At 52.0% G+C, this 25,701-nt stretch overlaps 7 protein-coding genes across 7 annotated transcripts; 4 read left to right on the top strand and 3 right to left on the bottom strand.

Moving 5' to 3' along the window:
- The first annotated feature begins 257 nt into the window (after positions 1 to 257).
- On the top strand, positions 258 to 7,483 carry ATG2 (autophagy-related protein 2). The gene is made up of 3 exons (XM_062877029.1): positions 258 to 871; positions 969 to 6,902; positions 6,956 to 7,483. The coding sequence occupies exons 1-3, from the start codon at positions 698 to 700 to the stop codon at positions 6,968 to 6,970; spliced, it is 6,123 nt and encodes a 2,040-aa protein (XP_062735683.1). The 5' UTR covers positions 258 to 697; the 3' UTR covers positions 6,971 to 7,483.
- Positions 7,484 to 8,806: 1,323 nt separating this feature from the next.
- Positions 8,807 to 10,410, bottom strand: QC761_212960 (uncharacterized protein; the record flags this gene model as incomplete). The annotated part of the gene is made up of 2 exons (XM_062877030.1): positions 8,807 to 9,814; positions 9,873 to 10,410. 2 exons carry the CDS (start codon positions 10,408 to 10,410, stop codon positions 9,003 to 9,005), a joined length of 1,350 nt encoding a protein of 449 aa, XP_062735684.1. The 3' UTR covers positions 8,807 to 9,002.
- A 766-nt stretch (positions 10,411 to 11,176) lies between these two features.
- On the top strand, positions 11,177 to 12,268 carry QCR7 (Cytochrome b-c1 complex subunit 7, mitochondrial). The gene is made up of 2 exons (XM_062877031.1): positions 11,177 to 11,801; positions 11,871 to 12,268. Exons 1-2 carry the CDS (start codon positions 11,686 to 11,688, stop codon positions 12,130 to 12,132), a joined length of 378 nt encoding a protein of 125 aa, XP_062735685.1. The 5' UTR covers positions 11,177 to 11,685; the 3' UTR covers positions 12,133 to 12,268.
- A 1,140-nt stretch (positions 12,269 to 13,408) lies between these two features.
- QC761_212980 (uncharacterized protein) lies at positions 13,409 to 15,917 on the bottom strand (the record flags this gene model as incomplete). Its single annotated transcript, XM_062877032.1, has 5 exons — positions 14,680 to 15,917; positions 13,988 to 14,610; positions 13,886 to 13,933; positions 13,750 to 13,830; positions 13,409 to 13,692 (listed from the first exon to the last, which is right to left on the bottom strand). The coding sequence occupies exons 1-5, from the start codon at positions 14,850 to 14,852 to the stop codon at positions 13,409 to 13,411; spliced, it is 1,209 nt and encodes a 402-aa protein (XP_062735686.1). The 5' UTR covers positions 14,853 to 15,917.
- Positions 15,727 to 18,249, top strand: MAG1 (3-methyladenine DNA glycosylase). The gene is made up of 3 exons (XM_062877033.1): positions 15,727 to 15,769; positions 15,903 to 17,655; positions 17,718 to 18,249. Exons 2-3 carry the CDS (start codon positions 16,556 to 16,558, stop codon positions 17,761 to 17,763), a joined length of 1,146 nt encoding a protein of 381 aa, XP_062735687.1. The 5' UTR covers positions 15,727 to 15,769; positions 15,903 to 16,555; the 3' UTR covers positions 17,764 to 18,249.
- A 1,885-nt stretch (positions 18,250 to 20,134) lies between these two features.
- On the top strand, positions 20,135 to 23,515 carry ecm33 (cell wall protein Ecm33). The gene is made up of 4 exons (XM_062877034.1): positions 20,135 to 21,190; positions 21,573 to 21,634; positions 21,699 to 22,563; positions 22,620 to 23,515. The coding sequence occupies exons 2-4, from the start codon at positions 21,583 to 21,585 to the stop codon at positions 22,924 to 22,926; spliced, it is 1,224 nt and encodes a 407-aa protein (XP_062735688.1). The 5' UTR covers positions 20,135 to 21,190; positions 21,573 to 21,582; the 3' UTR covers positions 22,927 to 23,515.
- A 378-nt stretch (positions 23,516 to 23,893) lies between these two features.
- On the bottom strand, positions 23,894 to 25,601 carry QC761_213010 (uncharacterized protein; the record flags this gene model as incomplete). The annotated part of the gene is made up of 4 exons (XM_062877035.1): positions 23,894 to 23,992; positions 24,059 to 24,723; positions 24,754 to 25,383; positions 25,436 to 25,601. The coding sequence occupies 4 exons, from the start codon at positions 25,599 to 25,601 to the stop codon at positions 23,894 to 23,896; spliced, it is 1,560 nt and encodes a 519-aa protein (XP_062735689.1).
- Between the last annotated feature and the right edge of the window lie 100 nt (positions 25,602 to 25,701).

Raw genomic sequence — 25,701 nt, forward strand, 5'->3', positions numbered from 1 at the left:
AGGCCGACCTAAGTGTTATCGGTCTGAGGTCCAGTGCCGGTGTCATGGCGGGGCGCTCCTAGCGAATCCCTAAGGTTGAGAAAGTGGGGCGCCTAAGCTCACTCTGTGACTCTCTTCTAGTGGAGGCGTTTTGCTGTATTCGTATCCCTGCCACGCCCAGCACGCTACCGATAAGGCCGATCAACTGATTGGTGTGTGGTTACACCCAGAGCTTGTCACGGGTCGTCTCTTGCAAGCTGCTCACCACGTCAACTCACGGCTGTGTTTCTGGTTCCCAGTTGCGCCTCTTGCCTGTGTCTGGAAACCTTGGAATCCCGGGGGCTTCTTTTTGGTTTGTCCCCTAAAAACCCTAAACAAAGTACACAACACTATCCAGAGAAAGCCTCGGAGGCTTTTTGAAAATCTTGTTTCGCTGTGCCCTAACCTTCACCCTTTACACCATCGCTGTCACTGATGATGCTCGCCCCAATATGACCTTGCCCCGCACATCCGCCTCGTCGTCCCCCAGACAGTTGGACGATTGCATATCGAAGTGCCTGTCAGCTCATCGAACCATCATCCGATCCGATACCCAAACACTGAGATATCCAAACCAGCATACTTACCAGACGGTGACGGTGACGGCGACCCGGTGAAACCGCCCCGCACGCGCCGAACGACCGGCATCGCAGATAAGCGATAACGATCATCGCCCATCATGGCGTCTTTCTTTCCGTCGTTTCGCCAGTCGCGGATGCCCAAGCGGCTGCTTCGGTTCGCCCTGGCACGGCTAGACGTTCTGGACGAGACAGCGCTTGACTTGGAGAACCTTGATTTTGCCGTTGGAACAAACACGGTCCTGGAATTCCGAGATGTCGGGCTCGTACTCCAGGTACGCACCTGCCGCCTAGTTTTGATGCTGACCTTGATGATACTTTCGTAACATGTTGCAAGGGCTGTCTATCCTAACATGTCGTAATGTGAAATAGAAACTGGAGAAGCTCTTGGGGCTCCCTCCAACCTTTTCGATCCAGAAAGCCAAGATCCTCGTCTTGCGAGTTACGATTCCCATGAACATCTTCACAAGCCCGATCATAGCCGAGGTCGATGGTGTTGATGTCCAGCTCAAGATTATGTCGCAACAGGAGGTGGAACAGCAGCGGTCAAAGAAGAGAAGGAGATGGCGGGCCACTGATGATGTCGTTCCGACTGCTGCCGACCTTGCGCAGTCGTTCCTGGAAACACAGCCGGTATCAGAGAAGAAAGAGCTGGAACAGGCACTTGTTGCGGAATCGCAGGACCTCGGAGCTTCAGTAACCATGAGTGAACCTGAGAGTGATGACGAGTCGTCGTTCGGTACCGGCCAAGCTCTGTCACTGCCTGCTTTCATGACCGACTTCCTCCAGGGCATTGTCGACAGAATGCAAGTTCGGATACATGGTGTTTCATTCCAGGTTGATACCGAAGTGCCACTGGACGCAAACTCTCAGCCCCCTGAGTTGGTCACTTTTCGACTTTCGCTGGATAAGGTGGATGTGGAAGGTGTCACTACATCAGCAGATGATGCTGAGGGCGGTCCAGAGATTGTTCACAAGGAGGGCAAACGGCATATTCTTCTGGACAACATCCGAGCGTTCCTGATCACCGAGGCAAATGTGTTCTCGTCATTAGTACCATCCCCTACGATGCTATCTTCTCAAGGATCAGCCCAGTCTCCGGAAGCAACTGAGGCCCCGTCATTTCCAACTCCCGGCGCCAATCTGGCAGACAGCATAAGCTCTGCGTCGGTAACTTTGGATGATTTTGCGCAACTTCAGGCTCAGATGCACGATAGCGAGGCGGCGCTGAATATCCCCTACGAGTTTGACCAACCTAATACGTTTGTTGAATATGCAGAGCCGAATTCGCCTGGTTCCACACCCCGGGCATCTCTTTACCAAGATATGGCAGGCCTTGGTCTTCAGGAGCACGCCAAGTCTACGCTTGTAGAGCCGGGGACTTCAAGCTGGTCTGCTCCGGAGAGAGAGGCACAGTCAGAGCCTTTTCTCCGGCCTCCAGAAGGCTTCCCACTTGGTTCGTCGGTCTCTCCCGCTGGCTCTGTGCACTCAGAGGCTGCTAGTAGCGAATCTAGTGGCGGAGCCGAAGACCTTACGCAATCCCATCTCTACAGCCACGAGGAAGCTGAGAGCATGTACATGAGTGCTTTCTCACATACAGGTTCGGTAAAGCTACGCGGAGCAATGCCCGGATCTTGGGATGAGCAAGAGTCCGTGTCATCGGGGGGAAAATCCGACGCCGCTGGCCCATCATCTGCACAACCCCAGAATTCACCCCCCCCAGAAACACAGGGTGGACGGTTCTACAACGAGACTGGACAACCGCCAGACCAGTCCTCTCTATCCCCCCAAGGCACATCGCCAATATCAACGCGAAGTCCCGTTGCCGAATTCTCAGAAGATCACAATCTAGGCCAAGAACCAGAGCGTCACCAAGATGACATCCCGACGCCTCGTGGACCTACCAGATTAGTGAAAGAAGTCGTTTCACTAAGCTCCATATCGGTCTATCTACCATCAAATCACAAGCACCTACACGTCACGACTCCTGACCTCGCAAGCACTACCCCAAATCTCCCAGGAGCATTTTCGGTCCACTCACCTGAACCACTGAGCCCCTCGTCACCCGTTTCCGAAACCCCGGCTGAACACCCGCCTCTTGACCCATCTATTGAGGTTATCCTGAAGCCGATAGAGGTGCGGTTTGATGCCTCGATTGGGTTTCTTTTAGCCATGGTGGTGAGCCGCCTGCTGGAAGCAGTGCAAACATGCGAAACCACCAATACAGCTCCGTCCAGGTCAGACTCTAAGCCTGCTCTGGACCTCAAACTCGTAGTGGAAGGTCTATCATTCCAATTTTTGGAGAAACTTGCAGGTATTGCCGACACGGCACAGAGACATTTCGGGAAGCGGTCACCGGACTTTGCGTCCGATGTCCTCCTGCAAGCAAATTTGAGGGGAATCAAAGCTTCGCTCTCAAGCGCTGGCTCCGACATGGAAGCCGATATGGCTATTGAAAAGCTCACATTTGGGTATGCCAATGACCAGATTATATCGTTTGATCGATCCGTTCAAATGTATGAATCTATGGCTGCCAGCACTCTCTTGTCTGCGGGACAGGATATCTCAGTCAAGCTCACCAAGAGCTCTGGAAGGTCGAGCCTCAAAGTTAACACACTTCCTCTACATGTCAAACTCGATCTCCCAAAGTTGGATGAAACATTCAGCTGGTTTGGAGGCTTGAGCAGCTTCCTCAACATGGGCTCTTCGATCACCTCGAATCCTCCAAAGAGCACAACTGTTGCGCCGCAGAAGCCCAAGGGTGTTCGATTCGAAACCCCGAGTTCGGATGATCGACCTGTCAGTTCAGGTGACAAGGCTGAGATGCGCATCAATGGGATCCGGCTGGATGTTATCGGGAGAGACTGTAGCATGACCCTTGACACCAGCGCTCTCAAGTTGATCAACAGGGGAGAAGGCCTCGGTGTGCACTTCAGCAAGATACAGCTGGCAGGGCCATATATTCGCAATTCCCAAGCTGCAGCTCCCATCATTGCCAAAATTGTGGACACCCGGATCGAGTTTGTCATGGCGCCGCGGGAACAAGATCTTGAGAGGCTTGTTGAACTCATCACTCCGTCACAGAGCAAGTTTGACAAGGGCGGGGATGAGATCATGGTTGACATGCTCATTCGCCAACGGCGAAAGGGGTCGGTTCTGAACTTGACCGTCGGCAAAGTCAATGTCAATGTGGGCAGACTTCAGCAGCTCAGCTGTCTACCCAGCCTGGCAGAGGATCTTGCCAAACTCGGGACTGTTGCCAAGTATCTGCCCGAAGATGACCGGCCCGGGTTGCTCTCTTTTATTCATGTCAAGAGCTTTGAAGGCGCTGTCGACATTGGTGGACGTTTTGGAGCGGTTCAAGCAGCCATTGCAGACCTGGAGGTGGCTCACATCACGGTTCCTACTCTAGTTGCTGTTGCTGTGACAGGTATCACTGTCACAAGAAACCAGGTCGAGGACCTTGTGACGACACCACCAAATCCCGCAACGGCCTCGTCACCAAAGCCGCCTGTTCTGAGGATGAGAATGGTGGATGATATTGAGCCGGTCCTCAAAGTCAGGCTGAACGGGCTGAATGTCGAGTACAGAGTGCCTACTATCATGGCCATCTTGCAGCTTTCGGAGGATGCCACACCGCAAGACTACGAGGCTAGCCTTGCAGCCTCGGTCGCCAATCTTGGTGATCACGCTCATACCGCCATCAAGGGCTCACTAGCTGGTTCAGCATCGTCGGGACAAGAATACAGTGCAAAGCCCATCAAAGTCGACGTTGCTTTCGAGGACTGTCTGATTGGCCTGAACCCTCTCGGCCCGCCATCCAAGTTGATTCTTGCGCTGACGACAGCATCGCTTGAGGTGGTACCCGGAAAAGACGAGAGTGTACATGCCGTCCTGGAGATGGATAAGGCATCCATTCTGCTCATTGATGATGTCACGGTATTGGACACGCCTGGGGCACCGTTTGCTTCGAAGCGACGGCCCAAAGTCATTCCTACACCGCAAATTACCGAGCTATGTTCCAAGGGTTTTGTGCACATCAGCCAAATCTCCAAGGCTCAGGCTGTCGTGAACACAACCAAGGATAAGAACGGCGATTCGCAGTTGGAGGTCGAACTACGTGACAAGCTTCTGGTCATGGAGACGTGTGCCGACTCAACTCACACTCTGATTGCTTTAGCAAACGCTCTAACTCCGCCTACACCGCCGAGCAAGGAGGTCAAGTATAAGACATCGATTGTTCCGGTGGAAGATCTGCTGGCTTCCATCACTCACGACGCGTTTGGCCGCGCTGAGGGTGATTATGACTTTGATAATGATTTTCTTCCTGTTGCTGGAGAGCACAGCGGCGAGATGGATAGTGAGCATGACTATTATGGCGGACCAAACGATAGCCCCCTCAACATGGACTCTCAGTTTTACGACGACGAGGTTATCCACGAAGAGCTTTTCGATGCCACTGCTCAATCGCTTGACTTGTCAAAAACCAGGGTTGAGGAGACGAACGATGGTGTCTTGCTCAGCACTGCTAGCCTGAGCACCGACAATAGCACAGACAATAGCAGCGGGCGTCTCTCAGTCGAAGAAGGGTTCTTTGAGAAGAAGGAGTCGGCTGTCAAGGGCACAGCGCACCGGTGGAACTCTAAGAAGAACAAGTATGATGATGGTAACGACACCAAGATTCAACGAAGCCCGCTCAAGCTTGGTGTGCGTGATGTCCATCTTATTTGGCACCTGTATGACGGCTATGATTGGGTGCGGACTCGAGAAGTCATCGCCAAGGCGGTCAAGGAAGTTGAGAACAAGGCATACGAGAAGCGGACCAAGGCTGAACGCAAGGATGACTTGGATGAAGAAGAGATTGTGGGTGACTTCCTTTTCAATTCGGTGTACATTGGAATTCCAGTCACTCGGGATCCAAAGGAGCTGGCCGCCGCCATCAACCAGGAATTGGGGGATGGAAACGATACTGAGTCGGTCGCCACCACGGCCTTCACAACCTCCACCATTCGCCCTGCTGGCAAGCATCACCACGCTAGGTCCAAGAGCCTAAAATTGGGCAGGAGCAAGGATCACAAGATCACATTTGAGCTCAATGGTGTGAATGTGGACTTGGTCACCTTCCCACCTGATTCTGGGGAGACAGTCAGCTCCATCGATGTCCGTGTCCGCGACCTGGTCGTTTTCGACCATGTGGCTACTTCCACGTGGAAGAAGTTTGTCACATACGACGAGGATGCGGGTGACAGACAGGAGGGCGCAAATATGGCCCACATCGAACTTCTCAACACAAAGCCTGTGCCCTCTATGCCGGCTTCTGAAATTGTCTTGAAGGTCAGCATTCTGCCTCTTCGTCTTCACGTCGATCAGGATGCGCTGGACTTTATCACACGGTTCTTTGAGTTCAAGGACGACTCGACGCCTGTTCACGCCTCTCCAAGTGATGTGCCCTTCATCCAGCGTGCCGAGGTCAACGACGTCCCTGTCAGGTTGGATTTCAAGCCAAAGCGGGTCGACTATGCTGGTCTCAGATCAGGCCATACGACTGAGTTCATGAACTTCTTGATCCTGGAGGACTCCCGCTTGGTTCTTCGCCATGTTATTCTTTACGGCATCGCCGGATTTGACAAGCTTGGAAAGCAGCTCAACGACATTTGGACGGACAATGTCAAGCGCACACAGCTTCCTGGTGTTTTGGCTGGTCTGGCACCAGTCCGCTCTCTTGTGAACGCCGGCAGCGGCTTCCGTGAGCTGATTGAGATTCCCATCAAGGAATATCAGAAAGACGGGCGCATTGTCCGCAGCATTAGGAAGGGTGCGACCCGTTTTGCAAAGACGACTGGTACAGAGGTGGTGAAGCTGGGCGCCAAACTCGCCATCGGGACACAGTACGCACTTCAAGGAGCCGAGGGCATGTTGGTTAACAAGCCAGCTGGAGAGTCAAGTAGCTCCGCGGCTCCCATTGCCATCGACGATTGGGACGAGGGAGATGAGTACGAAGCCGAAGAGGAGACGACCAACCGGCAGGTCAGCCTGTACGCGAACCAGCCGCTTGGTATTCTCCAGGGCGTGCGAGGCGCCTATTCGAGCCTGGCCAGGGACCTGGCGGTGGCAAGGGACGCAATCATTGCGGTGCCGGCCGAGGTGATGGAGAGCACGAACGCTCAGGGGGCGGCCAAGGCTGTGCTGAAGCGGGCACCGACGATTATCTTCCGGCCTGCCATTGGTGCTACCAAGGCCATTGGACAAACTCTGCTGGGCGCGACGAACAGTCTCGACCCGGCGAACAGGAGACGGGCGGAGGCGGTGAGTTTTCTTGGCTGATACTACAGTGAAACAGGTTGCTGACTTTGTGACAGAAATACAAGAAATAATCGAGTAAGAAAACCACAGACGAGGGAGTCTTTTTCTAGAACCAAACATCACATCAAAGGCGTACACCTAGCCTTGCGAGATTGCATGGCAAGTTCTCAAGAATTAATAATGATTTGTTTTTACGAAGGGAGAAAGAGAATATCACGAAGAGGGGGGCATGAATACTCGGAGTTTTGGGGGGTTGAGGCATTCTAGGGATTGGGGGATCTGGGAAGGAGTTTTGATTTTCAGGTCATATCTCTTAGGGGTCTCTCTATCTGCGCTTTAGTTTTTTTTTTTCTTTTCCTCTGAAGACGATTATCTAGTGTTTTGGTCAATTGGGAGGAGAAGAACGATACAGCATACCCCCATGAGGTCTCGGTAGTTTTTGGTTCAGTCTTTATTTACTTTGTTTTAGCTCTCTCTGTGCTTTTGAGGGTGTGGTGATGCGATGAGGTGATGGTTGTTGCGGTTTTACTTTTGGCCCGTTATGATCAGCTTTGTTGAGCTCTAGGATAACTGCAAATCAGGGGTATATGGGACCTGGAGGCTCACAAGTTTGCAGGTATTGACAGGAAAATAATTAAAAATAGAGACTGTAATGAGATGCCAAGGGGTAGAAAAATAGTTGATATATCTGTGCTGAAACCGCTTCTGGTAATCTTGAAACTGACATTCGGTTCTTCCAAGGCCTGCCAATATGTACTTGAGGTGCACCGACTACCTATCTTCAGAACTCTCATCCCAAGCAGCAGTCGCCATTTTCTTGTCCACAAGGGAAAGAATGTGAAGAGAGCACAGTAGTCAAGACTAGAAATCAGTACTCGATCCTTTTGGTTCAGTGTTGATTTATGCGATTTGCAAACTTGGGTTTTGCCAAATGCTACTCCCAGCACCCCAGCATCATCATCATCATCGAGTTAAGATGGGTATGGATGGGTGTGCTTAACTCCCGCTAGACTCATTCATCTCCCTCTCCCTCGCCTCTCTCTGCTCTCGAAGGTGGGTTTCTTTGCTTATTCTCTACATCACACACACACACACACGCGCGCGCGGGAAAAGGTCAGCAATGTTATCCGTTCTCTCTCTACTGGCCGTTGCAAATAAAGTTGTCGTGACAGGGAAGGGGTCAGGTAATATACTCACTGCGTTTGTCTTTGCGGCTTGGATTGACGATCGGGTGTAGCTACTCATATAAAACTCATCAGCAACCCAGTTGCGATGTAAATAGCGGAAACGTCTGCGGGCATGTGCTACTGTGCAAGGCAGGTGTGACTTACACAAACAAAATCGAAGCCATCGTGAAAGCCGCCATCGGGGCCATGACCGTCTGTTTCTGTCAGCTTCACATGCACACGCCCGATGACGGAGAGAAAAAGAAAAAAACACCAACTCTAGAATTGAATTTCACCATTCTGAATTCTTGCAATTATCTCATTTCTTGCCCATGTGCCGTTTACTTTTGAAATGCTGGGTGAGGTTAAAAGGTCCACGACGTTAAGGTTTAGCGGCTGTTATTGGAGAGATCCATTTCCAAAAACCGCTTCTCAAAAGGAGTGAGCAAGTGACATCACACCACTTTTCCAGAACTTGATATCACTAGGTACAAACACCACACATTCAATGAGCACAGTGGATGATTCAGATTATCAATGGACGAGTAATAGATTTTGAACCTTTTTGATCTTTTTTTTCTCTCATTTTTTATAACAACATCTATCGTCTCTCTCTCTCTGTCCCTTATGCAATTATGTTCCCCTTAAAACTCCAGACCCCAAATCCCTTTAAACCCCCCCTCTCCCTACTTCATCCCCTGATGAAAATCAAAGCCCCAATGCAAGATGCGACAAATAAAATGAGAGAAACAATAATGTGTCCATATCATATCAACCAAAAATATGACAGCTCGCCTGCCTGCCTTTGTCTGCTCGCTCTTGACTCGCTTGCTTTGCTTTGCCTCGCACATCAAACAAATGCCGCTTGCTTGCTTGTCAAGTGTCTTATACTTACAAATAAACTTATATGTGCCTCTCTTCCTCTCAAGAAAGGGATTTATGAATCCAAAATCTCTCTCCTCTCCACGCTGCCACCACCCTCCAGCTTCTGCCTCCCTCTCTCCCTCAGCCCGTTCATCCGCCTCATCGCATACTCATACGTAAGCATCGTAACCGTGGCCGCCGGGACAGCCCTCATCATGTTGGTCCCCATGCCCGCGTAGAAAGCCATCCAACCTTCCTCCCTCAAAATAGTGCGGAAAGTGGTCACGATGCCCCTATATCTCGGACCATTGCTAACCGCTGGCTTGTTCTGACCAGAAGCAGATGGCTCAGTCACTCCGAGACCCTGCATGTATTCATGCCCCGGCATGGGTCTTCTCTGAGTCTGCAATCTTGTTCTGATGACCTCGTGTGGATAGGTAGCGCTGCTGGCCATGATCTTGCTCAGAATCGACGCCGACAAGATCCCGAACCAGTGCGATTTGTCTTCCTGGCCGGCTACTGGGGCAGCACCCATGGACGTGCCAGTAAATTTGGTCTTTAAATATTCGTACACGGGGAATTGGACCGCTACGTGGGTGAGACCGAGAAGGGCGGGAGTGAGGCCGGAATAAAACGAGAGAATACCCTCTGTGGTGTACATCTTGCGCGCAGCGTCAAGTGTCGATCGGTAGTGCCATGGCTGATGGAGCGTAGGGCGCGAAGTTGGCGTGTTGCTCCCCTTAGGATACAGCGAAAATCGTGTCCGGTCATGGCCAGTCGTCTGTGACATTAGTCGTGTCTTGATCACCCAGATTGGGTTCGTAGCAATCGTGCTGCTGGCTCCTGCTATGATGGATGACCAGAAGTTGACAACAAATGGTCTGTCTGTGACCGGGGTGTCAGTATCCCGCCACTTTCCAGGCCAAAAGATCAGTTCCCTTACCATGATATTGTGACAGATAAATCTTGCTCTTGTTGTAAACCGTAAACCATACCGCCCATGTTGGCAGATACCCCATAATGATCGGTCCCAAGCCCCTGTACATCCCCCTGATTCCCTCCTCCCTCCAGATAATGTTAGCCGTGCCAAACAGGCCCTTGTAGACTACTCTCTGGTGTCCGGTATGTGGGCTGTTCTTTTGCATCGCCAATATTCCTCCCTGAGCCTGCAGCTTCGTCTTGATAACATCCAGCGGGCAAGTCACGACTCCAGACATGAACCCTCCCACCGCGCCCGCCAGCGCATTGAACTGCGAGTCCGAGGCGTCGAGTGCCCAGCGCTCCGCAAGCGTGAGCTGTTCCCCCGCCATGCTGGCGTTGCCCCCTCCGCCTGCCCCGCCTCTTCCCGAATGGTCGCTCGTCGGCTGCGAAGAGGGCGGCTCTTCGACGGCGGGCGGGTCCGGAAGCGTTACTCCATATTCCGCTCGAGGCGCAGATACGGCTTGTCCGTCGGGTGTGAGGTGGTGATGTTGGTTGGACATGCCCGCGTCTCTGCGCGCGCGGAAAGGCCGGGGAGGGGCACTGTAACCCGTCGTTTTTTCCTCGGTTTTGCAGGGTGATTTCTACTTTGTAGAAAGATAATTCAAGGGTCTCGGGGCCCCAAATCCCTCAGAGACCCTAGGGAGGTCTCAGGGTCGTCGGTAGGGAAAGTTGTTCCCTTCTAGATCGTATGATGAGTAGATGCGAACAATACCGTTTGCGATTGCCTGTGATTGTGGTCGTGTGCCGGATGTGCGGGGAAGGTCTTATACTGTGTTGGGGTGTGCCGGACCAGCAGAGGGGTCCTTTGTATGTTGCGCGATGGAGCTGTGGGTTGTCAAATTGTTGCGAATCTGTCCAGGACGGTATGGCAGGTACGTGTCGTGCAAGAGAGAGGAGGAGAGACCGAGAAACTGACTTGCGCGAAAACAGCAAGAGAGTCGAGCGATCAACGGCGCTGGTGGTGGAGGAGAACCTTGAAAGGAACTATGTCTTGGCAGCCGGCCTTACATGGATATGGTTGAGTGTGGATTGCACAATCGCACAGCAAGAGCAGAGGCACAGTTAGCCGTGTGTCGGCGCTGACCGGGTCCCCTCTTCCTGCTGCTCCGTGTGTGCTCCGTCCAGTCTTTTTTCCCAAGTGTCGCAAGAATCGCAATCGTCACAAATTCTCCTTAAGAAGAAGCCAATTACGTAGGCTGTGGCTGTTGGGCCGTTCTTGGTGGGCTGCTTTTTTCAAGCCGAGTCATGTAACGCTGCTTTACCACCGTAATGCAACAGTTCCGACATGCGATTCTACCGAGGATGAGATAGATGTGTTTGAGTCTCATGCAAATCCCCAAAATTCTCGAAAGATGGGTTGGAGCTTGTGAATTGATGTCTGGTCTCATTCCCGTCTCATCTCTCCCATCTCTCATCTCTCACATCTCTCACCATGCATTGCAGCAGTTAGTTCAATTCAAGCTCATATTCAGATGGTCGCTGGATTGGTAGGCGGCGGGCGGGATCAGCGGGCCAAAAAAGTAGCATTACCTCATCGCTGCCTTGTGAAGCATAAGCATGGGAAAATTATGCCTAACTTTTCAGGCAGCAAATCCCAGGCCGCAACGGGTTTTCCCGGGGCAGAGCTCTGCCTGTCCAATTGAGCCAACCAACGTCTGCTGATTCCCGACGCGGCAATTTGGCAAAGCTCCCACCACCAAGCCCACCCACCCAGACTGCTGGTCGTCGCAAAGTTGCAAGTGTGAATACCTTCAACCTCCACACATCCATCCAAAATGACGGCCCCATCCCTCGCCAGCTATGTCACCAAGCGCCCCTGGCTCTCCAAGCTCCTGAAGCCCGTTGCCGGCTGGTACAGCAATGCTGCCCTCTACCGTCAAATGGGTCTCAAGTATGTGCATCATATCGCCCACCTCCAGAAACTGTTTCCCTAACCCTATACCCTCCTCCCTCTCTCCAGGGCCGATGATTTGATCTCCGAAGAAAACGCCGACGTCCTCAAGGCACTCGGCCGCCTCACCCCCAAGGAGTCCTACGACCGCATCTACCGCATCCGCCGCGCCACCCAGCTCTCCCTCCAGCAAAAGATCCTACCCAAGAACGAGTGGACCAAGCCCGAGGAGGACGTCCAATACCTTTCCCCCATCCTCGAGGCCATCGAGGCCGAGGCCAAGGAGAAGCAGGCTCTCGACACTCTTGTCCCCTCTAAGGCCAGCCACTAAGAGAATTGTCCTGAACTTTTGCTTGCAGCCAAAAGAAGAGGAACCGGGAGTGGCGGAAAGGAGAAAAGGGAGGGAAACTGTATTATGATCATGGACCCAGGTCTGGAACCGACCAGGGTCAAGGAGTATGGGAGGGAAGGTTAGATGGGGTGGGCAGACAGAAGGTGTGTGGTGCAAGAAAAAGGGAAGGGGGGGAAACGCCGTCAGACAAAAAAAAAATAGAGGACGAACGTTCAAGAAACCCGGACCTGTTGTATATCTGTATAGAGGGCTCCTCAATTTTTCTCGGTAGAAGAAATCAGGAAAGACTCGCTCACCCATTCAATCTGCTGGTCTTCATGCTGTCAGTAGATTTTGAAGAGTTTGCCGGATTCACGGAAATACGAAAGGTTGCCAAAGAGCTATGGCGAGGTATTGATTTCAACTTAACGAGGAGCTATAAACACATGCCGCTCCTATCTCATGTCTCCAAAACATACGAGCACCAGAACACCGAATGACTCGACTGAAACAATCACCATCACAATTCCCTATCCAAACACAACAAGTTACAAGAACCACCAAATCCCCTGCTTTTTTTTTAACCTCCGCCCCCTATACCACCCGCCAGTCCCTCAGAATAAAAAAAAAGCCCCAGAAGGTTTTAAAAACAGTAAGAGATAGCTAACAAACAAGCCTGGCTGGCGGGAGTAGGTTCGTGAACAACAACAAATAAAGCAGATGGATTACTTTAATCTTTTCTCTTTCCATCCAGGCCGTCCCTCCTCATGAAAAGAGCAATGTTCAACATATTTGATGATCCCCTAGCCCGTACTCTGCGCCGCCAATGAGGAAAAAAAAGAACGCAATCAACACGAAACCCAGCCATGACAAAGCCTTCAATATGTGAAGCCCACATCGGCTCTTCGGGTATGTCCCGAGCATTCCGTCATACTAGCTAACCACCCTCTCGGACAACAACAGCAACAACAACAGTTCGAAGAACAGAGGGCAAAAAAACGGTGCTCCGGGATTTTTAAAAGGTAGTAAACGATGTACAAGGTGAACTATTTCAGACATGGTGTATTTTCCCGTGTCTGTGAGATGCCTGTTCTGATTCAGGCTGACAAGAATATCGTGGTTTTCGATGTGGATCATGAGCGTTCGTATAACGGCTGATGCGTTCCCTGGAGCGCTCTGTCGTAGTAGTGTTCTAGTATTTTGTGGAACGGGCGCCCCCTGGCCGAAGAGAAGATGGTGTGGTCGGGGGCGAGAGCGGCCGCCGGGTGCCAGCAGTTTATACGTTACCGCCCTTCTCTTCGGTGTCGATATGCCAGACGACGTAGTTGGGAAGGCCGTAAACACCATAGCCAGCCGCCTTGGCCATCTTGGCGAACCCTTCTGTCTCGGCTTGGTTCTCAAATGCGTAACATGGGAAATTGATGCCCGATCTGTGAACGTCGGCCTTGACCAAGATGTTCACACCACCAATACCGTCAAGTTCGATCTCCTCGTCCTTGTTGTTACGCCAGTCACCCATTCTAGCCATGTAAGTACGGCCGGTATCGTATTGCTTGTAACCTAGAGCAGAAAGTTAGTGTTATTCTTGTATCAAGACCGAAACAGGAGAAAACACACCCTCAGCCAGAACAATATCCTTAGACAGCTTCTTGGTGAGCGCGCGGCCCTTGTCAGATTCGACCCATGAGTTGTAGTCAACTAGCATTCAGTTAGCACCGTGTCCTCGCAACTATGGCATAAAACCACAACGTACATCTTCCTTCAATATCCTTGCCATTCTCGTAGCGGTGAAACCAAATGTCTGCCACAAGTTAGCGCCTAATTACCCCGCTGAAGCTATTCCAGGGAAGCTTACTGGGAACGAGAATGTCCCGATCGTGGGCAATAAAGTCCTCGAGAATCTTCTCGGGGCTGTCCACGATATCTACATCCCTCCAGTACACCCACGAATGCTCAGGCTTGAGGGCCGTGGTCAGGAGGTAGTTGCGGGCCTTGCCCATGGCCTTGCGCCGGGGTCCCTGGGCCTCGAAGGAATGACGCTCCTCGACACTCTGGCTCAGCTTGAATCCAAAGTCCTTCTCGACAATCATGGCGCTCCGGAACTTGTCGGGGCGCTTCTGGAGACGGTTGAGCTCGGCAGACAAGACAGCGAGGGTATCATCGGTAGAGTCGCCAACGAGGAAGCCAAGATCGATCAAATTGTGGGGGTATGTAAGCTCGGCAAGAAGCTCGAAATACTTGGAGAGGTAGGGGGCGGCATCCTTGAGAGGAGTGAGAATGAGAACTCGTTCTTCGTTCTGGACAGCCTTGGTGGTGGACTTGATGGGGTTCAGGTCGACGTGGTCAATGGTGGACTCGTTGACAACCAGGGGCGCGTGGTGATTAAAGATTACTGGCGTGTGATGGTGGGCGTTCCATGCTGCTTGTTCGTTCTGTGACATCTCGGAAGGTGGTTTGTTCGGGCCCCAGCAGTAGAAGCTACACGCACACAGGGCATGATTAGCACTCTGGGCATAAATACTTTCAACAAAAATGGGGACGCCGTACCTCTTCATCTGAGGAGCGGACGAGCTGATGCCGCGCCATAATAATATTATTGTGCCAGTGATAGCAAGAAGTAGAAGGAAGCGGGTTCTGGTCAAAAGCACCCATATCGCCCGCGTTGGGGGAAGACTCGCTCTCGCAGCCTTCCAGCTGACGCCGCCTTTGGGAAGAAGCATGATGTTCGAGGTCGCCGGGTGGCCCTCAGCACCACCCTACAAGGTCGATGGTGCAACCGTTGCGATGTGCAAAATTTCCGCTGTTGTCTCGCCGTCCAAAGTCGTGCAAGTTGGTGCTTCAAAAATCCAAGTCGGTCTGGGTTGACAAGGACGGTATTCCGGGACACAGTTACGCTCACAGATACGCGAGTATTTTCGTGTGGCGTGAGTTACGCCTGCGACAGTCGAGATGCCTGGAGTAGGAGAAGAGGGTATTAAGAGAAGGGGTTCCAAATGGAAGAATCGTCTTGGTTTTCGTCAGGAATCGCTTATTCTTCTTCTTCTTCTTCTTCTTCTTCTTCGTCGTCGTCGTCGTCGCTGAACGGGCTGGCTCGTGATGGATGGGAGGAATGTGAGAAGCTCGAAGTCGAGCGGACAGCATTCAGCACCCCATGCACGCAAGTCTCGGCTGCGTTCTAGCGTCTGCGACTCTGTAGGGGTTGCCGGTGTTAGGGGGTAAGGGTCCACTTTCGGGAGGTTCTGGACACTTGGCCGCCCAAACATCCCACTCAATTTCCACAGGCCTATGATTGCATTTTGAGAACATTCGACTTGTTCAAAATGAGGCCGTGATGTCTGTGCGGGCCTGCTGTTTTTGTCTCTTTTTGATAGTTGTATATCGATGTTGCTGATCTCTCTGGTTGAATCTGTGAACAGCATCACGCCTCTGCCCAGTGTACACTGTACATCTCGCTCCGTCCGTCCTGCGGGTCAGCTTCCTTCGACCCTCCACCACTTTTTGTGACCAAGCATGCCTTCCTTAATACGAGAGAGATTGCGTGTCCAAATAGAGAGTGAACGCCTCTGGTTATCAATGTTTCGGTTTACGAACACAGGCGGCAGCAAGATGCAACCACAGCATATCAATTTAACGATAGGTGCAGATGTTCCCGTCCCCCATCACTAGCCAATGCCACAGGCACGCTTGTTCTGCCGGCACGAACCACCATCCCACACAAACTCCCAAACTCATCTTGAGAATTTCATCTGATGAGCTTCGCGAAAGATTAGATTTGTCAAATGTCGATTCTAGAAACCAATGCGGGTCTTGGTCGAGTTGGCATTAGCCTATCGATGATTCAGGCACAAGTTTCTTGGCTCAACCTCTCCTCTTGAGAGCTTGGCGTTGTTTGACAAACACCGGGACGGGATCTTTTCCACCCGCTGGTTGGAATTGCGGCGTGCCCCCCAAGCTTACCTCAGCTTCGATGCCACCCACGTGAGAGGGCGACAATGCCGTGATGACTTAGGAAAGAGCACGTCTGTCTACGTGTCTCTGAATTGTAGCTGAGGTCATGATCTTATAGCTTGGTCTAATAGCAACGTTCTCTCTCATTCTCACTAGACCAGTCTCATACTCGGCTAGCCAATCAACGATCATCACTTACAACAAGCTCGCTCTCCAGACCTTGCCGACCTTGTTCCGTGGCTGACCTCGACAACCGTGAAAACCTGCGGCAATTGTCAGATTGGTTCCAGGTAATGCTCATTCGCTCCCATCGACTTCACTATTCGAAAGTTATCTCGGCCAATACTACTGCAGTTGGTTTGGTAAAACTTCATGGTGTTCCTTCTTTCACAAGTTCTTGTCAGCATCTCAGCCTACGTCATTAATCCCACCTTTCTTGTCGACAACAACAGTCAATACAGCTTCAGTTAGCAGCATGGAAACAAGAAGGTCGGCTCGCCTCGGTGCCATCTCCAAGTTTGCCAAAATCACCGAGCCAGCACCTGCTCCTGCTCCAACCAAATTCCGCAAGAGAAAAGCCGTCGAAGAGGACGGCAATGAGCAAGACACCACCCCATCAACCCCCCGTCGACCTCGTGCTGCCCCCAAGCCCGACCTCGACCAACCACCACCAGCAACACCAACCCCCAACGCAGTCTCCCTCATAGCCGAACCGGTCAACACAATCTCCAAGCCCAAACCCGCCGCGGTAAACCGCCTCGCAGACCCCAACCGCACCAACGCCCTCCTCCTATCCCCTCAAACATCCCGGCTCATCTCCTCCACCACCGGCCCCTCAGTCCAACCCCCTACCTCTCCCTCCGCCATCCCGCTAGAAGGCATCAAAACCACCACCTCCACCACAACCACCACCAACCTTCTAGAAGAAGCCTGCGCCCACCTCATCAAAGTCGATCCCAGAATGAAGCACCTGATCGAGAAACACCACTGCCACATCTTTTCCCCTGAGGGCCTATCCGAGAAAATCGACCCGTTTGAGTCTTTGGCGTCAGGTATCATCTCCCAGCAAGTCTCTGGGGCGGCGGCAAAGGCCATCAAGAACAGATTTATCTCTCTTTTCTACCCGGGCAATGACACCACCACCACCACCCATGAGAAGAAGAAGTTCCCCACCCCGGCGGACGTCATAGGAAAGAGCATCGAAACCCTTCGCACGGCGGGACTGTCACAGAGGAAAGCGGAGTATCTTCTTGGGCTGGCTCAGAAGTTTGTCTCTGGGGAGCTGACGGCGCAGATGCTGGCTGATGCGCCTTATGAGGAGGTTCTGGAGAAGTTGATTGCAGTGAGGGGGCTGGGGAGGTGGTCGGTGGAGATGTTTGCTTGCTTTGGGTTGAAGAGGATGGACGTGTTTAGTACTGGGGATTTGGGGGTGCAGAGGGGGATGGCCGCCTTTGTGGGGAGGGATGTGGGCAAGTTGAAGGCGAAGGGCGGGGGGAATAAGTGGAAGTATATGAGCGAGAGGGAGATGGAGGAGATTGCGGAGGGGTTTAGGCCTTATCGGAGTTTGTTTATGTGGTAAGTTTACGTCGGTATTGGATGTGTGACTGAGTCTGAAGCTGATGATGGTTTTGATTTAGGTATATGTGGAGGGTTGAGGAGACGGATATCAGTACGATGGAGTGAATACCTCGTGCTGTTTGCTCATGTCTCAATATTCGACATACCGCTCTCGATTTTTGGAGCATTGACCAGCCGGAACTTTTCCAAGTCAAATCCTATTAAGTCTCAACTGCCGGAGTCAACTTTTGGGTGTCTGGCTCGACACATGAACCGAACCCAAGAATCTAGTTCATGCCGTTTCTTGCCCGTGTCACCATACCCCAAAGTTGGAATCCCGGTCATGCAGTTCAGTTCAAGAATCCCCATCAGGGCCGCGATCGAAATTTCCACCAAGTTTCTGTTTGTTGCAGATTTACTTGGTTGGTGGTAATATATACCGTATTATATCCCATGTTTTGTGTGTTATATGTGGTATTTCCTGCTTGAACGATGCTTGTCATTGGGAGGAGTTTAATCTCACCCAACAAGAGAAATAAACTGCGGCGGACTGGATCCTATGCGGGAGAGGTGGTGATGGTAATCTTGTTTGGTGATTTTAGTTTGGCATTTAGGCTTGGATACGATACCGAAACAGCTACATATATCCGGCTCTTATAGCAGACTCTCATGATTTAGCTATGGATGTCGGAGAGTGCAGCCTGGACTTTGAGGTAAACAATAGTGCTATATACCATCAAACGACGCCAAGTAGGTGTGGGTGATACCGTTGCAAACTCTATGCAAAACATATATGTATGCAGTTTGATATGCCGTTGCGGATCAAGAGTACATCATACTGCCCACTCAAGGCAACGATTTGACTTCAGCTGCCAGTATCCCATGATACTATGGACATCGGTTGGCCTGTCTCATAATCATCACTTTCCTCGCTTCAACCAGATGCTGCCATGCTGTCAAGTGTCGTGCAACAGCTAGGGGGTTATAAGTCAAGACACCATCAACAGACAACAAAAAACGTCAAAGAATTAAACTCTCCCTGGCTTGATCTGGAGTACGAAGTCCTGTCCCAAAGCGCCGGCATTGGGACGAACCTTTGCCAAACCACAAAATCCAGTCTGCTACTCCTCCACATCCCACCCCCTTGGGTCAAGCCCACACGTATGTCTTTCCCCGCATATTGATGTCATGTTCAGTGTGGATTGTCGCAAAAATCCCCAAACCTAATTCGTACATGTCCCAGACCTTAAAGCAACGTCACAGGAGATCTGACATTTCGCCCATTATCAAAACCGTTGCCAAGATATTGTGGCAGCATGCCAATGCGAGGCTCAGTCGGTGCTACAGACGGCGGCGGCAAATGGCCCGACCCTGGCCTCGACCTGTCACAAACAATTGTCGTCTCTTCTTGTAAAAATGAGGTCTCAAATAATGCGAGATAGGCACCGGAAATGTTCCCCTGTGGCGCTGGACACTCGCACAAAATGTGCCATATGTACGCCGTAGCTCGGTTTACACGATCTTCAACGATACGGATTCCAACATCAAGATCAAAGACTCACGATTGTCGTCAGCCTTGTTGTTCAAACGCCCAGCTTGCGTAAGCTTGTTTATCTCGTTCTTTCTGTGACTTGTTTCATGTCGCATCTGCAAACCCCCAATCGAGAAAAGGGAAACCCCCGTGTGTTGGACATCGAGAACCTCTGGATCGAATGATTGGTGGTTGTCGTGCACGGTCCATCAACAGCAAAAAGGGGGCGCTCTAGAAACGGATATCGAACGGCTGGGTGTGGCCATATACGTTCACATTTCACCAGCGCGGATCAAGATAACAACGCAGCAGCCAGCCACGGCACAGTGTTCCCGTCCGCAGGCAAGGACAACGGGATGAAAATGTGCCGTCGCCGTGACGCCCATGGTGGTTTTCCACGCGGACGAATTAAACGACTCGAGACCTTTTGGGTGATGGTATGTTGAAATGCAAAAAAGGCAGGATATGACCATTCTTGTGTGTTGTGTTCCATGCTGATCACGCTCCCTGATTTTGAATTGCAGGGTGGAGTTGTGTCTCTCTCGCTTGAGTGCGACATTGGCCAATTGAAATTCGCAATTTTCGTATCCTGAAATGGCCGTTTCCTTCCTTTCCAGAAGCCTGATCAAAACACCAGACTTTTCCTGTCATCAGTCGCCTCCCTGCCTGTTACTATCCGTACAGATGGCCACAAATACCGGTATCCGGAGGTTCGGGCGCCGGTTGGTAGAAGATTGTAACCGATGCGGGCGGGATCCCTCAGACAAAAGAACCACGTGCCGGAACAGAGAACAGACCAAATGGTTGTTTTCGGTCGTTCTTGTGGTTCTTTGTGCTCATGCCCGTGCCCGACGTCATACCGCCGCGGGCTGGACAGGTACCGATCAGTGTAAGCTTCGTTGACGTCGCTGCTCAGAACCTGAAGAAGCTCCTCCTCCTCCGCATTCTCTGGCGGCCGAGCTAGTGCTGCAATCACGGCTACACAATGCAACGCAGAGACGTTGTGTTGTCGAGTGTCCGTCTTTTCCTTTGATCTGTGGTCTTGTTTGCTTGCTGCCCGTTGCCCGGTGGCCATGTTCATAGGGAAAAGGGCTATGAAATCGGACGGGCCGAAGTTGACCGCTTCGTGATCAGAAGACCCAGGAGACAGCATTGATGGCAGGGAGAACTTGGCCAAATCTTGAGATCCCGGCGAGTCCCATTTTCCTAATTCCTGCGAGATTGGTACCCCGGCCCCTGTCGAGCCAAGCCCTCCATCGACGTCGCCAGACGCTCAAAAAAAAAAAGCAGGCAGCTCGGCCGAGCTTGGAAGTTGGACGAGCTTCCAGGGCGCCCGACTGGTGATTCCTTGGAATCCTGGCCCACCTCAACCCCCGGACGTGACACGGTTATGTCCACGCCTGAGGCCTCAACTCAACTTTCTTGGTCACCAACAAGAACATAGACAGAATCAGACAAACAATGACAGCTTGAGATTATCATGAGGAGCCCAAAATATGCCAAGTCTCGCCCATTGCCGTGGTGAAGCAGATCCAGATCCAAGTGGAGACCTGTGCTGTCGCGGTGAACCACTCAGGTCCTGTCGATGCTGGCGGTGCATGCGCACACCCCACCTTTCAGCTTCTTGTGGTGGTGTTGTTGCAGGGGCGTGCCCGTAACATGGCTAGCGTACCTGCAATAATTTAGCTCCATTTGCCCCTTCCTCGCATGTTTCTGGTGCCGACGTGCCTGTCTTTTCTGCCCCTTGGATTCTACTTTTCTCAAGCCACGCCTTTCTCTCTCCTTCCCTCATCACACCTTTTTTCCTCCCGTCATTTTGAAGGTCCTTCTTCACTTCATACATTCGTTACTGTCAATATTTCTCCCATCGTCGTTGATTAGAAAGAGTCCTCTCGCTCACTCTTTCTATCCCTCATCACGACTTTCTCACCAACCAAAACCGAATCCCGCGTCGCGTCCATCCTCCCGCGCCACTAATCAACTAAGACATTCCGGTATCCCGCGACGCCATTGAAGAAAGAGGTGCGTTCCAATAGAAGGGGTGTTCTTGACTCGTCTCCCTCACATCCCACTGTGTACCTGCTGCTTTCACCAGAAAATCCTGAATCCGACAAGACACCCGAGAGGAGGAGCTGCTTCACAGTTGATCAGCGGAAGGAAAGACATCTGCTTTGCGCGCCAGGCCCGCTTTGCGTGGACCATCTTGATCCAATTGCCCGCCTCTCAGTTTTCCTTCCCACAACTCGAGCTGTGAATCATCAAACTTTTTTGGACTGGTTTCCCCCGAGAACAACACAAGCATTGTAGCACTACTTCTGATATCACTGCACACCCAACGCACTTTTTATTCATCTTCAGACATTCAACCCACGAGCCATTGCTGACATCGATCCCATTTACTCAGACTCAGCAAAATGCTCGTCAAGAACCTCCTCCCTGCCTTCGTGGCAATTGGCTCTGCCGCTGGTGAGTTCATGATGCGAACATCTCGTGAAGCCATGACGAAGTGACTGACATGCTATGACACCAGCCCAAAGCGGCACCTGCTCCATCTCCGGAGGCACAACAACCATCAACAGCCAGGCCGATGCTACTGGGCTTGCGAGCTGCAGAACGGTCCGCGGTAGCGTAGTTATTGGACGCAGCGCCGGCCCCAGCATTGATCTCTCTGGCCCTGGTGAGATCACTGGCGACCTTAAGGTGGCCGACAATGGCATCATCGAGACCCTCCAGAGCAGCGACCTCGCCACCATTGGCGGCAAGTTCCAGCTGAAGAATGTCACCAAGCTCACCTCCGTAAGCATGTCTAAGCTCACTGCTGCCAAGGAGATCGAGTGGGACACCGTCACCAACATCGAGTCTGTCACCCTCGGCCCCGTCAACAAGGTCGACGACATCAGAATCAGCATCACCTCCCTCAGGAATCTCGATGCTCTCGACCTCGGCAACGTTGCCAACCTCAAGCTTGACAACAACGCCCGTCTGTCCAAGTTCTCCAGCAACCTTCGCACCTTGAGCAAGAACCTTGTTCTTGCTTCCAACGGTATTGGCGGCATCGGTCTCGAGGTTGAGCTCCCTAACCTCGTCTGGGCTGTTGAGCTCGACATCAACAACGTCACCACCTTCTCCGTTCCCTCCCTCAAGACTGTCAACGGCAGCGCTCGCTTCGGCTCCAACTTCTTCCAGTCCTTCTCCGCCCCCAACCTTACTGCCACCAGCTCCGGTGATATCTCCTTCATTGGTAACGCCAAGCTCACCAACGCCACCTTCCCCAAGCTTGAGGCCATTGCTGGTGGTCTGACCATTGCCAACAACACCAACCTCGATGAGCTCACTGGCTTCCCCAAGCTCAAGTCTATTGGTGGTGCCGTCTTGCTCCGTGGCAACTTCGAGTCGTAAGTTTTGAAATGTTGAAAGTTTGCTGGACAGCCACTAACATGATGGAATTTAGTGTTGAGATGCCCGCTCTCGACACCGTCCGTGGTACTTTCGACGCCTCTTCTTCCGCCGACATTTCCGAGTCTTGCAAGGCCTTCGACAAGCTCGCTCCTCAGAACCAGGGCGGCAACGGTGTCATCGCCGGTGGCTACGACTGCACTAGCAACAACACCCAGGCCAACGAGGATACCGACGGCAGCACTTCTGGCAACGACGGCAGTGGCGGCAGTGATGACAAGGACAACGGTGCCGTCGGCATGGCCCTCAACACCGGCCTCTTCGCCATCATCGCCCTTGCCGGTTTCGCCGTGGCTCTCTAAGACGGGAAGAGCAATGTCTGATTTACGAACAAGGAACGACAAATCTGGAGTTTATGTTGCCGATTAATCGTGGCTGAGCGCATTTGCATCACACACCCATATCACGCGCAGGGATTACTAGACTTAATACTCTTACCAACATGCTCTTTCCTTTTGACGAACGTTCCTCGTTTCCTCTCCCTCGCCTGTGAAGTTTTATTGGCCCCCTTTCGCGCAATCAACGAAGTCATGAGAGCAGTCCCCTGGTAGAACTCGACGCAGAGTTTTATCGGGGGCTAGGAAACGAGAACGCGGCCAAGTGGAAGGAGGATGGTTGAGTAGAGAGGTGTTGGACAGGAGATTCGGTTGTAGTGTGGGCTGTGGAGAATAAGGAAACATAATAACTGGGTGATGGGTGGGGAAGAGGATAAACATCGCTCTATGATTTTTGACTGGTTCTAGCGGCGTTTTGTTTATTTGTATGAAATCTCTTACACGTTGTAATATCGATGGGGGCCGCGAGCCGTGTTGCTGGTGTCGTATTGTAGGGTTAAAAGCGAATATGATGATTGTCTGTTGAGTTTTGGACTTGGTCTGTTGCGTACTTGTGTTCAACTGTGACATGGTATTTTTTGGGAAAGGATGTCTCATGTTCATGTCCTTTTCCGCCACTATCACGGTCTCTTTCTGTCTTGGGGAACGATAGGAATAAGCAGTCTAACAGCACAGCCCTCTCCCTATATACATATTTGCTCGTTGGTTTCGGTACTACTGCGTTGTATATCTGGAGACACCCAAGTGTCTCCAGATAATTGCTGTTTTGGAACTTGACCAAAGTAGAAATATTGTCTCTCGTGTGGTCTTTGGTTTTCCATCCACGACCACCTCTACCTAAATTTATTTACACCGAGAGATGTTCCCCACCCCCCCCCCCCCCCCCAAAAAAAAAAAAAGAAACTACCATTCCTTTCTCTATGCAGCCAAGTATCTACTTCTCATAAACGCCTTCCTCAAACTTTTCCGCGTCGTAGAACCCAGCCCGAATGGTGTTTCCATTGAAGATTCTTCCTTCGAGGGCGTTGACTGCCTGTGATATTATGTCTTGTCAGCAACACGATCGAACGTTTAGTGTGTTATTGCAGGTGACACTTACCCTCAAAGCCGAAACCTCCTCCACAAACTGGATATACACCCTCTTGTTCTCCCCCAGCCTTTCACTCTGATCAATAAACAGCCTCTCCACCCTCCCATACTTTTCCCCGCACTCCTCCCCTATCTCCTGCCCCAGCCCAGCCTCAACTTCAGCGGCCAGGTTGGGAATGTTGAGGAGCATATCCCTTAGCACCACTACCCTGCTGATCTTTTGCCCGGCGTTGTTATTGTTGTTGTTGTTGTTGTTGTTGTCTTGTTGCGGCTGTGAGGGAGTGGAAAGTGACTTGGGGGCAATGATGCGCCCCTGAGCAGCAGCCGGATCCCGGAAGCCACCGCCTTCCGCGTCGGATTTCTTCTTGCGTTTGAGAGGCTGGACGGACAGGGCGGAGGTGATGCCGGAGGAGGAGGCGCCGAGGCCGGTGCCGGCTGTCCAGCCGTATTTGGACATTAGCTTGGTTGCAAAGGCTTTGCCACGGGTCTTTTGTGGAAGGGAGCCGACCACGTTGATGGAGGCGTAATCTACGCCTTCGTGTTCTTCGGGGTCGGAGTCGAGGTCCATTGCTTCTGGGTCGGTTGGGGGTGGTGGTGGTGAGTATCGGACGGGAGCACGAGATATGGTTGCGGTGTCGGTGGGGGGAGGTGGTGGTAAGGGGCTGGAATCGGGCGGTGGTGGAGGGGGTTGTTGTTGTTGTTGTTGTTGTTGTTGTTGTTGTTGTTGTTGTTGTTGTTGTTGTTGTGACAAGGCCAAACGGCGGGCGTACGCGTCGTCACCGGTTGCGTCGTCTGGTATACTTGCTGCTGTTCTTGGGGGTGACATGGGCGGCGGTGCAAAGTTGAACGAGGTAGAGGGTGCGAACTGGCTGTTCATGCCCATTCCTCTGCGGTCTGGCTCGTCTTCGTCCTCGTCAGTGTAGCGATCCTGGCTTCGTGACTTGCGTCTGTGGGCGTAGAGGATTTCCTTCCACTCTCTTACTTCCCGTATTCGTTCATCGCTTCGGAGGTATTCTTCTACGTTGGTTGGGCGGGCGGGGTCGTAGGTCTCGTCCCAGTTTGTTTGTTCCCTTTCGTCGGCCTTTTTCTTCTTTTTCCTCCTGCCGCCACGCTGACGCTTCTCGTTGGAGGCGCTGTAGAGGTATTCATCTTCCTCTGTTGCTGCCCAGTCGGCCAATGTGCTTCGCTGTGGTGGTTGCGCTGCTGCTGCTGCTGGGGCACCTGGTGATGCTGATGCTGAGGGGACAGCGGGGGGAGCTTTGGGAAAGGATGGTTTCGGTTTCGCTGTTGGTCTGTTGACTTGTGGTCGGCGGAGCATAGGCTGAAAGCGTAGAGCTGTTCCATAGGTTAGCAAGAATACAAAGCTGAGTCTGCGCAGAGGACACACCTGGATCTATCGCCTTCTTCGGGGGAGGCGCATTGTTGTCTTTGGACTCGTTCTGATCTTTGGATGCAAGCGCGGGGCTGGAGCTGCTGTCGCCGACTGGATCAAGTAAGTTGGCATATAGGGACATTCCGCCCCCGCTAGGACGCAGCGGTGGTGGTGCTGACATCTTGATGGACCTATGTCGAAGTGGTTCGTTGTGAAAGTTGATGCTCAGCCTTGCACGCGAGGCCAACGTGGATGCAGCAAACAATTGGAGATGGCCATTG

Source organism: Podospora bellae-mahoneyi, chromosome 2 (genome assembly GCF_035222275.1).
Source record: "Podospora bellae-mahoneyi strain CBS 112042 chromosome 2, whole genome shotgun sequence".
In the NCBI taxonomy this organism is placed as follows: Eukaryota; Fungi; Ascomycota; class Sordariomycetes; order Sordariales; family Podosporaceae; genus Podospora; species Podospora bellae-mahoneyi.

Bases quoted from the DNA above. Each gene is read 5' to 3' on its own strand.
- MAG1 (XM_062877033.1), top strand. From the start codon at position 16,556: ATGGAAACAAGAAGGTCGGCTCGCCTCGGTGCCATCTCCAAGTTTGCC. The intron at 17,656-17,717 runs GTAAGTTTACGT...GTTTTGATTTAG, and splicing joins TATCGGAGTTTGTTTATGTG to GTATATGTGGAGGGTTGAGG.
- ATG2 (XM_062877029.1), top strand. From the start codon at position 698: ATGGCGTCTTTCTTTCCGTCGTTTCGCCAGTCGCGGATGCCCAAGCGG. The intron at 872-968 runs GTACGCACCTGC...AATGTGAAATAG, and splicing joins ATGTCGGGCTCGTACTCCAG to AAACTGGAGAAGCTCTTGGG.
- ecm33 (XM_062877034.1), top strand. From the start codon at position 21,583: ATGCTCGTCAAGAACCTCCTCCCTGCCTTCGTGGCAATTGGCTCTGCC. The intron at 21,635-21,698 runs GTGAGTTCATGA...CTATGACACCAG, and splicing joins GGCAATTGGCTCTGCCGCTG to CCCAAAGCGGCACCTGCTCC. The intron at 22,564-22,619 runs GTAAGTTTTGAA...GATGGAATTTAG, and splicing joins CTCCGTGGCAACTTCGAGTC to TGTTGAGATGCCCGCTCTCG.
- QCR7 (XM_062877031.1), top strand. From the start codon at position 11,686: ATGACGGCCCCATCCCTCGCCAGCTATGTCACCAAGCGCCCCTGGCTC. The intron at 11,802-11,870 runs GTATGTGCATCA...CCCTCTCTCCAG, and splicing joins TACCGTCAAATGGGTCTCAA to GGCCGATGATTTGATCTCCG.